Genomic DNA, 12,963 nt, shown 5'->3' on the forward strand with positions numbered 1-12,963 from the left:
TGCCACAGTGCCTGTCACTAAGGTCCAAAGACCAGTGACAATGCCCAAGAGTAGCTCGTGGCCAAGGTTTCCAGAACAGGAGCCCCAAAACATCACACCATGTACAGAACACTACATGTCCAGAGCAACATAAAGTGCTGAGATTCACTTAAACCTTTCAGAAATATTGTCAATAAAGTATGATTTTATATCCTCACTTTCTCCTTGAATGCAACTCTCTTTCTGAGGATTGATAAATTCTGGGTCTCCCATTTCAGTGGGAATCGACTGACTGTGATTCTGCACTGAGACACAGGAACTGTTTCAAGCTGGCAGGCAGCTGTGAAGATGACAAGCTTGCCTTCCCAAAGAGGGGCTTCCTTCAGCAGCCCAGAAAGCAGGAGGATAGAAAATGCTTCCAAACAATAGACAAGGAACCTGGAAACAACTCTCTTCACATGATCTTGCTCTCAGGTCCCTTTGGCTGGTCTTCCTCTACCCCCACCCAGCTGCCTTCTCCCACTGTCCCCTCTCTGTGTCCTCTCTCCCCCACCTCCCTTTCTCTCCTTTCTTTCTTTCCTCCCCTGTCCTCTTCCCTCCTTCTTTCTCCCTCTGGTCACTTAGGAGAAAGGGCACTAAAACTCAGTGGCAGAAAAGCTGCTGATTCAGCCCCTGCTGGGTGGGATCTACACCGGGCCTGGAATATCCCTCTGGTCCATCCAGGACAGCTGTCCCAGCCTCTCTCTCCCATGCTCTGACCACCCCCCAGTTACTCTCTGAGGGAGAGCAGTGTGGGAGAGGGAGGATGGGCCCCAGTGCTGTGCCAGCCCCGTTCAGCAACAGCAAATGCATCACTGTGGTTCCACCACTGCTTTGTTGAGAGACATATTTCTGATTTTGTGCTACTTCATTGACTGCCAACAAGGACAGATTCATTCCTGCTCCCTGAACCCTATTCCAGCCTTCCCACAGTCCTCATCCCAGACTGCAAGCACGTATAGGATATGATCAGTACCTTGCTGTTTAACTGCTGAATTCTGAGCTCTTTTTGGTGCAGTTCTTTCAGGCTGTCACTTAGCTGGGTCTGGAGATGTTTCATCTCTGTTTCTAGGCTTGAAAAGTCCCCTTTCAGGACTTCTGGAGAAATCTGCCAAGGAAAGAACAATGAAAAATATATTGCATGTGTGACAACTCACTCTTGTGTTAGTCCTCTGTTCAGTATTCCGAGGTCAAACCCAATATTACTCCCAGACCTGGAACTTGATCTGCTCAGGCAAAAGAGCAAATGGGGAATAAACAGAAATATCCTAAGAGCCATGTGAAAATCCAATTAGGGAAGATCACTGAGCTTGCACATGTGATGGGGTCCTTCTCAAAAGTTGTCTTAAAGCTGTTTACAATAGAGGAAGGAAAAAAAAGGGCATGTGAATGAGAAAACAAAAAACGAAAGAAATGTTCACACTGTTCTCATTCAACAAAGACCAGAAGGCCAGCACTGCAGAATCCTCCTGGAAAGCATCACACAAGCATTGTTTTAGCTTTTTCTTGGCATATATTCAGGGGTGTGCCAAAGAGATAAGGGGAGATTTCCTCCCCCCTCCACTGACACGAACCACTGGAACAGTACAGACATGGGCAGGAGAGTTGTGTCCCAGCCCTGACACAGTGCACTGTGCATGCAGCCTTCCCCAGACAGGCAAAACATCAAACATTCCACTCCACTTCTAGGACTGTAGACAGGGGGAAGAAGAGAAAAGGTGCAGTGTTCAAGCCTCAGCCTCTCTGGGCTTGAGCCCAGAGGTTGTAGATCCCTGTTACAGTAAAAACAGCAAGAAAAATTCAATAGGAAACTTAAAAATTGTAATGTGACATTAAAACGAGAGCTGAATCAGAAGATCTTAGATTCAAAAACAGTGCAAGAAGCAATTCTGAAACAACCAGAAAGACACCCCTGAGAAGTTCCTACTGCTCCAAAGGTGCCTGGGAAGCCCTGCTCTTTCACCCACTTCCTTGAAATATTGTGAACAATGAACTTCGAGAAGAGCACTTAAGGGTAGTCACAACTTCTAAAACTTTCAGTGATCCAAGTTAGATTGTTGGTACTGTCTTCAGAGGCTCCACAACCACATCCAATAGTGAGTCTGTAGGAGCTGGACACAGGTAACACACCCTCCTCTGGCTGAATTTCAAGCCTCGCATTCCCATGCAGCAAAGAATCTGTCTTTCCACCCACCTTGGTTTGGTGCTGCTCCTCTGCAGTTTGAGACTTGCTGAAGGGCAGCCTCATTTCCTGTGTGATCCTTTGTAAGTGGCTCAGCTGCTTGTCCTTCTCTGCTATGGCCATCAGGTACTGCTCCTTCATGCTGCTGCTCTGCTTCTCCCAGGTGGTCTTCTCCTGTCTGCCCAGCACAACACGATGGAAATTATCAGGAGGTGACCAGCACCACTTATGATGTCCAGGTGCCCAGCTGACAATGAGCTGAGGATGATTCTATCATCACCCCATACTAGAAATGAAGTTTTATAACTAAACCAAACCAACCCACTCAAGTACAGGAACCTTAAAACGAGGAAGTTTTCTGTATTTGGCTCAACCCTGCAGAATGTTCCATGCTCACACTTTTGGTGTTCCTAGACACTGTTTTGATCTTTCTGTACAGAGTTTGGTCAGGCAAGTCATGGCAATGCCACTTGTCCCCAGCACATTGTCCCTGTGTGGTCACATGTGCACCAGACCCACAGCACTGATCCCACCACACCAACCTGAAGCCTTCCCTTCATGTACAGTGTAAAAGCTACACAGGAAACCAATCTCCTGCTCTTTTGTCAGGAGATAAGTAAAATTGGTGAGACCTGAAGTGTTTGGGGGTCAGACTGGAGGCAGGGGGAAGAGAAAGGAGAACTACAAATTTTTATATCACTTTGGACAAAGATAAGTCATAGATCTTTCCAGAAAAAAAAATCCCACCCCTTTCATTCCAGCCTCAGGCATCCTTAGATGTATCTCTGAGGTAGCTGAAAGGATTCTTCCCTATTTTTAGACAGAGTATATTTGTCTAACTAGTTTTACTCTAGTTGGAGAAGACAATTTTACTAGACTTGAATTACAGACTTTTTTAAATAAAAAGAAGACTGAGCAAGTGAAACAAAGGATTGGACAGTCATACAAAATGAGTATTTTCTAAACTATGATATCAGTGGGATAATAAAGAGTGTTCAGCAGCAGCTTGGAATGGAGAGTTCTGTGATTATATACATGAGTTCCAATACAAGAAACAGCCCAAGTTTCCTCTCCATTAGATGACACTGACCACCACTGGATAAAGGAAATCAAAACTAAAAGGTCATTATCTATTTCACACAGGCATTACCCTCCAAGCTGCTGGGCTGGAATCCAGAGGCAGAAGCTGGGGGAGGGAGATGTGTGCCCAGTCCTGGCCAGGGCAGGAGTGACCCAGTGGCACAGGCCAGGCTGAGGCTCTCAGCACTCCCTCTGCTCTTTGAGTGAAGCAAACATCTGGGGCAGGGAGCAGACAAACGCACCTGAGCTGCTGGAGCTCCTGCTGGCAGACAACTCCTTCTTGCCTCAGCTGCTCCTGCAGCTGGAGCTGTTTGCCTGCCTCCTGCTGCCACTCCTGCAGTTGTGCCTTGAGGCGGGAATTCTCAGCGGCCTCCACTCCCACCAGGAGGTACTGCTGCTGCAGATTCTTCAGCTCCCTCACCTGCAATTGAAGGCAGACATCAGTGTGTGACAGCTGAGCCAGCAGCTGGCTTTATTCCTCAGAAGTGTTTAAGAGCATTTCTCACTGTGGCATTTGGAGGAAAAAAAAGTCACATTCAGATAACAGAGAAACTGGAAACTGAATCAGCAAGTACAGCAGTGTACCAAAACCAGCTCAGAAAAAACAACCCTCGGAGAATTCTATTGTTAATGAGATTAGTGAGTTTTGAGCCCTTCCATGAAGATCTGATGTGCATTAACAAAGACTCCAGGCTACAATATTAATTCTCTTATTCAGAGGAAAACACAGTGAGACAGATGGAGTGGGTTAAGCATAACTCCTGAAGCTGGTATTTACTGTAAACCAGGGAACTGACAAACTAAAATCCTTTTGCCTCTCCAATTCCAGTCAGGCTGGAATTAGAAATAAGTTGTCATTACACATCCATCACTGCAATTGGTTTTTGAAGATGAGAAGATGTGATGGACTCTGGAGACAGAGAAGTACTTAATGAGTGGCAGTGGGAAGTGACAGTCAAAGTCTGTTTTCTGATCAGCAAAGAGAATTCAAACTTGCTGGGCTGCAGTGTGCCAGAGACTACACAGACACATCCAGTGTGCAGGCAAGGATGTCTGAAGGAAGCTGCAATGTCTTGTACCTGCCTTGAAACTCAGCTGCCAAGTGGAGGAAGAGACCCAAGTCTCTGCTCTAGTCTCTTTTAAAAATCCAAGGCAAATCAAATGCATAAGCTGACACAGGTGTAAACTAAGCAGGTGAACAGGGACCTTATTTCCATGATTTCATGTTTTCAACCAAGCTAACAAGAGAAACCACTCTGTGAAGTTCACAATGAAATCACAGCTTCCATATGTCAGGGAAAATAACACAGATGGCTCACACCAAATCCAAGGGATCTGATGGAGCATGCCCACAAATGCTACGGTCATTGGGAGGCAATTCCATTACCTCTGAAAAGTCATGGTGACTGGAATAGGTTCCTGAAGACTGGAAGAGAGCAAATGCCATCCCTGTGTACTAGAAGGGCAAAGAGGAGGAACTTGGAACTGCAGTCTGGTCAGCCTCATCTCCATTCCTGTGAAGGTAAGGGAGCAACTAATTCTGGAAACCATTTCCAGACACATGAAAAAACAGGTTGGCCAGAGAGGTTGTGGAATATCCACCAACAGAGATACTCAAAATCCAACTGGACATTGTCTAGCTGGACAGCTGACTTTGTTTGTGCAGGGGGTCAGACTAGAAGATCTACAGAAGACCCTTTCAACCTCAACTATTCAGTGATTTCATGAAGCCAATGATCTCTGTGTCACACCCCAATTACCAGATCTAAGTGTGCTGAATTCAAAGATCTGAAGACCCAAATCTCCCATGGTGTTTTAAGTAAGAGCAGGAAGAGAGAACTTACTACTCTGTCTCTGTCATTCTGCAAGGAGGACAGTGCCTTCTTCAGACTCTGCACTTCTGAGGGAGTGGTGGAAGTGCTCCCTTCTCTTTGTTGTTTCACTTCTTCAACCTTTTGTGTTTTGTCCAGTTCATTCAGCAGACGGTCTCGCTCGTTCTGCAGACTTGCCATAGCCTTGGAGAAAGATCTGACCTGGTTGGAAGAGCCTTCCAGTTCCGAAGACAAACGGAGAAGCTCATCATCTTTGGCTCTGAGCTGCTGATTAAGTCTCTCAATCTGGGCCAAGAAACCTCTTTCATCAATGGCTTTCTGCAGTTCTATCAGTTCAGACCTCACTGTATCTCGTTCCCTGGCAGTGGAATGTTGCTCCTCTTGTAGCTGAGCCACCTGTTCCTGAAGATTCTGCACTAGACTCTTTTGTTCCTCTAAGTCTGCAGAGTATTTCTGCTTCAAAACACGAAGCTCTTCATTGGCCTGGTCCCGGCTGTCCTGAAGAGAGCTCATGGACCTCCCAAAAGACTGAATTTGAGCTCTGAGATCTTTGTTTTCATCTGTGACTGCAAGCAACTTCTGTTCCATTTCCATTAAGTCCCGTGCCAACTCTGCTACTCTTTCCTCTGCTGTCTCTGTCTCGTTCCTCATTATCCCTGCATCATGGTGCAGGTGCTTCAGCTCCTTCCGAAGCCTGTCCTCAGCCTCTCCCACTCTCTTGGCTGCCTCCCTTTGAACACATCCTAGTTCCCCCTCAAGTTCAGTTATTCTTTTTTGGGAGAGGGAAAGCTTATGACTCAGTTCTAGTGCCTCTTCCTCTCGGGCCTTCAGTTCTGCCTGACACTCCACGATGGGACTCCCCTCACGTAACGCTGCCATCTCACTCTGCAGCCGGGACAGGGAGGACCTAAGGGTTTCAATCTCTTGAGACATACTGACTTTATCCTCTCTCAAGCCTTCCATGCACTTCCTGAGATCGTCCTGAGTATGCTCAGACTCTTTCAGCTGTGTTTCTATGGCTGCCTTCTCATTTTCCAGAGTCTGGATCCGCTGAAATTGTGTTTTGAGAAGTTGCTTCTGTTGGGAGTCCTTTATTGAAATGACCTGGTTCAGGTCTTCTCTGTAGCGCACCAGCTCTGCGTTCAGCTTGGCATTCTCAGAGTTGAGGTCATCCATCCGGCTATGGAAACTTCTCATTTCTTCCTTGAGATTGTTGTTTTCAGCAGCAGCCTCTTGAATTAGCTGGTCTTTTTCCAAGATTACAGCAAGATGACGTTCCTCAAGCTGCTTGTAGTCCCTCAGGATGCGGTCTCGGTCATCCTGCAGAGATGACATGGACTTGGTGAAGGAGTCCAGTTGTGCCTTCTGCTGCTTACTTTCTTCTCTGCTTATCTTCATCTTTTCAGTGAGATGATCAAGTTTGACAAGAAATTTGTTCTTCTCATTTTCCAAGGCTTTTTTATCTTCTTCCTCCTTACTTAGCCTACGCTCCAGCTCTTTAATCTCTTCGGACTGTTGCTGCTGCAATTCAGACAGAGCAGCCATCACTGCTTCTTCTTTGGCGGACAGCAAACTCATGATCTTTTGATCTTTCGCACTAGTTTCTTCATGCAACTTATTTGTTAGCTCCTTGGAAGCCTGCAGATCAGCTTCAAGCTGTTCACAGCTGAATTTATAATTCTGGATACTGGTCTCCTGTTGCTTGACCATGCTCCCCAGCTCTTCCCTGGCCAGCTCACATCGGGTGAAGGAGTTCTGTAAGTCAGCCAGCTGGTCTCTCAGGCTGCTGATTTCTGACTCCAGTTCCTGCTGTTCTTTCTGAGATTTGCTGTACAGTTCCTGAGACCCTTCAAGCTGAGTCAAAAGCTCTCTTTTTTCCTCCTGCAACATTTCACATGTCTTTTGATGATGCTGAATCTCCTTCCTGCAGTCAGACTCCAAGTCTTTCTTGCTGCATTCCAGCCTGAAAACACAAAAGATAAAGTTGGTAAAAAATTCATGACGTATCTCAGTATCCAAATGCACAGCAACATTGGCTTTATACTCATTTAGAAAAGCTAAAAAAGTAGTTTTACTTTAAGAAAGCAAGATGGAAATATACCTTGATGTAAAATTCAAGGCATCTTTTAAAGTTCTGACTGCATTACTGTCTGAAGGGGGTGGTGCCAGGGGAATATATTTTTTTAAAGTTGTTCATGTCAATATTGAAAAAAATGGAGGGGCTTAAACACTGAACGTTATCACCTCCTTTTCATTACAATCCTTATCCATTCTAGGTAACAATAAAAAACAACACCCCCCCAATGAAATTGCTGTTTTCACACCTTTGATGTCCATTTCATATTCCAGCATGCAAAGATACAGCATATAAACTTTACAGAACAATTTTACTCATGTAAGAACGGTTTGGTTTTGAATTTTGGAAATTCACAGATGTACATTTTGGTATGTTTCCATAGCTCCATCTATCTCTCAAAATTTATTTTGAGATTAAATTGAAATTATCGATCTTAATGCCCTCTTGACCTCTCAATGCAACAACTCCATGCAAAAGAAACTCTTTCAAATTTCAGATTATTAAAGACTCTAGATAGTACTCAGATGGTGAGTGCTTGCCAAGAGAATAGATTTAAGACCTCAAAGATGAGAAGAAGGAATATTTTAGGGTGCTAATCCCCTTGTGCAGACAACAAATACACAGTAACCTTTTCCTGATCTCCAGCCTAAACCTCCCCTAACACAGCTTCTTTACCTGGAAATATGAGTCTGGAGCTCTTCCACACGTATGGTCACCTGCTTCATCTGCTCCTTTAGCACAACGCAAGTTTCCTCTTTTGAACGTATTTCTTCCTCCTTCTTTTGAATAGTTTCAGTGAATTTCTTTTCCCATGTTTTTGATTCATCTATCACTCTATCCCTGTCATCCTGAAGGGAAGACATGCTCCTAGTGAAGGCTGCAAGCTGGGCTAGTGCTTTGTTTAGACTGCCTTCCAGTTCTTTGGCTTCCTGATCCTTTGTCTTCAAGGACTCTTGCAGATCACCCAGAGCTGTTTCCACATGGTCTTTCTCCCTCTGCAAAGTTGCCAGCTTTTCTTCCATGTTTTTGATTTCCTTTGAGTGCTTGTCTTTTTCCTGTTCCAGCCTTCTCTCAAAGTCCTCATCCTTTTTCTTCATTTGAATTTTAATATTCTCTTTGTTTGCCTGCAACTCTTCTTTCACTTTGACACTTTCTGCCAGAACCCTTGCTGCCTCACTCTGCGTGTCATCCAGCACCACTCTGCAGAGAGCAAGCTCTGCCTGGGCTTTCTTGGTGTCTTCAGCTGCTTTCGCTGAAGTCTCTTTGGCTACTTCTACCTCTTTCTGAGTCTCACTCTGCAGAAATTCCAGAGCTTTAACAGTTCTTTCTAAACTACTGTTCTTTTCCTGGCTTTTAATACAGTCCTTCTGCAGCTGCTTAATCTCCTGCTGTTTCTGTTTCAGCAGTTCTTGAAGCTCCTTTACGTGTGTGCTGCTCTCTCCCCTCCAATTGCACTTTAGCTTTTCTACAAATTCCTTTTGCTTTTCTGAACTTGCTTTGCTTTTCTCCTTTGCCATCAGACTTTTCTCCTCCTCCAGTTCACGTACCATTCTCTGCAAACTCTGAAGCTCGTGTTTCAGTTGATCATTTTTGATCTGGAAGTCTGTTGCATCTTGCTGATAGTTTCCAATACTTCCATTAAGTTCTGCCAGCTGATTCATGAGCCTTTCTTCTAAGTCATCCTTCTCAGCCTCTAGTGCATCCTTCAGCTCTGTCATCCTGACAAGGTCATCTGTGGCTTTCTGGACCATTTGCTCCATCTTTGCTACTGTAGCCTGCAGAGCATTCACTTCATGGACTTTCTCTTCCAGCTGGTGCTCTAAAGTCCTTTTCTCACCTGCTAAGGTCTCCACACACACGTGGATGTCAGCCAGCTGTTGCTCTGAAGCTCTTCTGTTATCCTCCAGCTCTGCGATTCGCTGGCTGAGCTCAGCAATTTGCTGTCTGCAGGTGCCAGGATCCTCACAAGGGCTGCCACCTTCAAATGCCTCCTGTCCCAGCTCTGCAGGAGGAGACTCTGCTTTAAAAGTTATTTCCACCTGATTTTCAGACCTTTCCGTTGTTGGTGGTGTGGCAACTGCCTCATTTGTTTCTTTGCCTGTTGTCTGCTGAGCAACACACCTGTCTCCAAGTTCTCTGCTTTCCTTCAGTTTGGATTCTGTTAACTGCAAAAGACACTTTAAGTCTGCGATCTCTTGATTAAGAGACTCCTTTTCAGCCATTACTGTCTCAAGCTGAGTAGAAAGAGACTGGGATTCCCTCCTACAGCACTCCAGATCTTCTTTCAGGCCAGTGTTTGTAAAGACCTCTCCAGTCCTGGGTAGCTCCCCACCTGTAAAATGCATCTCTGCTCTAAGCTTCTCATTCTCCTCCTCTAGTTCCAGGATCTTTTGTTGCTTTGATTTTGCAAATTTCCTCATTTTCTCCTTCATTCCATCCATTTCCTGTCCAGCTTCCTGTAGCTGCTTCTCTGTTTCCTCTCTTTTTGCTTCAGAACTTTTCAGCTTAATGAAAATTTCCTGCTTTTCCTGCCTAACAGTTTCCAACACACGCTGAATCCGCTCAGCCTCGTTACTCACATTCTCATAGGACTGGAGCAGGGTTTCATACTCTCCCTGAAGCTCCTTGTATTTCTCCTTCCACTCAGAACTCTCAGTGGCTTGAGAGCATTTCAGTGATTCCATCTCCTTCTCCAGCTTCTCCTTCTCCAGAACAACTCTATCCAGAGTCAGTGTCAGGTTTTTACAGCATCCATCAAGATTCTGATTTTCTATAAGTACTTTATCAACTTCTGCAATAAGTTTTTCTCTCTCTTCAGTGAGGCACGCTAACTTTTCTGTTAAAGTATCTGTTTCTTTAACATGGCCACATATTTGGCTTTCCATATTTATCAGCTTGACAGAAAGACTGTCAATAGTAGTTTTAGCATTAGCCAGCTCCTCTTTTAGAGATTTGGTCTCCTTTAGTGCTTCTTTTCTAGAGATAAGTGCAGCTTGAAGCTTTCTCTGCATTTGATTCTTCTGTTTAGCTGCTTCTTCATTGTCCCCTTGCCTCTCCTGAATTTCCAGCAGCTCCGTGTGCAGTCGCTTGCTCTGTTCCTCGTGCACCTGAGCCTGAGCTTCCAGCTGACTCCACAGGCTCCTGACCGAATCCTCCTTTTCCAGCAGCTGCGCCTGCACATTACTGAGAGCTTTGCTTTTCTCCTCTAACTGCAAGTTAAGAAACTCCATTTCTTTATCCTTCTGGTGCACAAGAGCTTTCAAGTTTTCCAGACTGGCCTCTCTGGAAATTTTTGCTTCACTCTCCTCCAGTTTCATCTGAAGACTTGCTGCCTTAGCCTCAGCTTGGTCAGAGGTTCTCTTCAGCCCTTCTATCTCCAGAAACAACTGTGCTATGTGCTGTTGCAAATCAAATACTAATTCTGATTTGCAAGCAAGTTCACTTTGCATACGGCTGACGTTACATTCCAATTCCTCTTTCTCCATCTGCAGTTTTTCAAGGTGTTTTTTAAACTCTTCCTCAGAAACATCTGCAACTTGTACAAGCTTGCTATTTGTTGTATTTTTTGCTTCCATGCATGAAGAATCCAATCCACCTTGATTCCCAAGAACACCCTCTGCTGATCCTTTCTGTTCTTGGAGCTGTCTGAGCTGAGTTTGGATGCTCTCCTTCTCTTTGCTTTGTTGATCAAATTGTTCTTGAAGGATGTTGTAATCATCTTTCTGCTGTTTCAGCTGTTCTCTGTGATGCCTGTCTTTTTCTTGAGCCTTTTTTATAGTGTCTTTGCGAGATGCCAGGGCTTCCTGAAGCTTTTTTTGGAGTTGTTCTTTTTCTTGTTCAAGAACTGAAATTCTTTCTTTCAGGGCAGACTTTTGGTTTTCTTCTCGATTTGTAGCTGCTGAGCTCTGTTTTTCATTTTCTTCATAATCTTCTGGGCTTTCACTGGTTTCAGTTACTTTGTCAGCAATTGTCTGATGCTCCATGATTTCCTCTTTAACTGAAACAATGTTTGCCTTACCTTGCAAGCTTTGTCTCATTTCCTCAATCACTGCCTGCAGCTGTGCTTCCGTAGTTTCTTTATCCTGCAGGTCCTTCCGGATGCTCTGCAGCTCTGAGTCCTTTTCAGAGAGCAGTTGAATTAGATACTCCTCACTGGGCTGGTTTTCAAGACTCACTTCTCTGCTGATCATGCTTCTCATATTTCCTTCCCCTGCAGCTGCCTGAGCCACTGAGGTTTCTGATTCTTGTTCTCTGCTCCTTTGTGCTAACTCACTCTCCAATGTGCTGACCTTCTTCAGAAGCTCCTTTCTGTTCACAAGTGCTGCTTGCAGTTTCCGCTTTACCTGCTCGTTTTCTTTTCTGAGAAGTTCAACTTGATTTACTAATTCTTCACTTTCTTTACTCGCTGCTTCTGTCTCACTCTGCTGCTCAGATGCCCCACATTTCAGACGTGTATCTTTTGTTCCTGGATGTTGGTCTTTTTCTTCCTGGGCCTTTAATAACAGACTTGTCTGCTCTTTAAGATTCTTCAGCTCATTTCCTAGAGAAAATTTCTCTTCATTCAGCAGGACCATTTTCTCAGACATGCTGACGCTGAGCTCCGTCATCTGTTGGTCCTTCTCCAGCAAGGCCTGTTGCAGGTGCTCTATGGACCTGCTGTGCTCAGCAACAAGCTGTTCTAGGCTTGCTGCTTCATGCCCCTTCGAGGCTAACTCGTGGGACAGCTCTTCCATCTCTGCTGTATTCTTCCTCAAAAGTTGTTCTAGATTAAGTACTTCATGTTCCTTCATCTCGATCTGGCTTCTCAGATCCTTTAGTTGTGTGTCCTGGTCAGAAAGCTGAAGCTGTGCTTCATCCAAGTCTTTTTGCAAAGCTTCAATTTTTATATCCTTGGATTTAAATTCATTTTTAAGGCTCTGGATTTGTTCTCTTAGAAGACTGCTTTGACTGTCAGACAGTCTCTGCTTTTCTGAAAGAGCTAAATCTTCCTCAAGCTGCTTCACTTGCTCTTTCAGTTCTGTTATGGTAGAAAGTTCCTTCACCTGACACAGGAGTCGATCTCGTTCTTCAGCCAAAACACAAAATGTAGTGTCAGAATCCTCTATTTTTTTCCTGTATTCCTCTGCCAACTGGTTTAGCCTATTTATTTCTGCACTTTTTTCTCCTAGATCTTTCTTAAAGGATTCTTCTGATTTCTGAAGCATTATTTGCAGTTCTGTAATTTGGTTTTGTAACTTTATCAGTTCTTGAGACTGAGAGGCTCCAGGCTCTGGATCTGCCGTAGAGATTCCTTGCATTGCCTCCACCTCATCCCTGCAGGAGACAGGACTCCCTTGGGGCTCTTCTTGGACACTGAGGCTGTTTTCCTGAAACAGGCCAATTTGCTGCATTTCTGTTTCTCTCTGTAATGAGCTACTGCCCAAATCATTCTGTGTATCTGAAGCCTTCTGCTCTTCCCTCTCCAGACACTGTATCTGGGAATTCTCTTCCAGCTGGTTAGCATCTTCTCCAGTTTGGCTGCCTGTAGAAATTTGGCCAGAGGGGCCCTTGAGCTGGCTTTTCAGAAAATTTATTTCTTCTTGGGCTTCTTTCAGTTCCAGCAGCAAAACTGACAGTTCTTTCTGTTTCTCTGCAGCAATATATTCTAGAATTCCAGGTGAACAACTTTCCTCAGTAAGCTGCTTGCTTCCATTAGGAAAGCTATCTGTTCTTGCCTGAAAGAGAATAGCAGGTATCAATTTTCCTTTGAATCTTGTGAAAGGGTCACTCTTGGA

General features: G+C 44.7%; 1 protein-coding gene across 3 annotated transcripts in view; it reads right to left on the reverse strand.

Annotated features, from left to right (window-relative positions):
- The window catches only part of GOLGB1 (golgin B1), a 37,731-nt gene that overhangs the window by 5,370 nt on the left and 19,398 nt on the right, over nt 1-12,963 (reverse strand). For 2 of the 3 annotated variants that reach the window (XM_064656792.1, XM_064656791.1), the window contains 5 exons: nt 7,865-12,903; nt 5,125-7,075; nt 3,523-3,701; nt 2,213-2,378; nt 995-1,126 (listed from right to left, as the gene is read on the reverse strand). In XM_064656792.1, coding sequence (XP_064512862.1) covers nt 995-1,126; nt 2,213-2,378; nt 3,523-3,701; nt 5,125-7,075; nt 7,865-12,903 — 7,467 coding nt within the window. Of the gene's footprint in view, nt 1-994; nt 1,127-2,212; nt 2,379-3,522; nt 3,702-4,684; nt 4,795-5,124; nt 7,076-7,864; nt 12,904-12,963 lie in introns of those variants that run through there. The other variant, XM_064656793.1, reaches the window with a different exon arrangement.

This window comes from Pseudopipra pipra, chromosome 5 (assembly GCF_036250125.1).
Source record: "Pseudopipra pipra isolate bDixPip1 chromosome 5, bDixPip1.hap1, whole genome shotgun sequence".
In the NCBI taxonomy this organism is placed as follows: domain Eukaryota; kingdom Metazoa; phylum Chordata; class Aves; order Passeriformes; family Pipridae; genus Pseudopipra; species Pseudopipra pipra.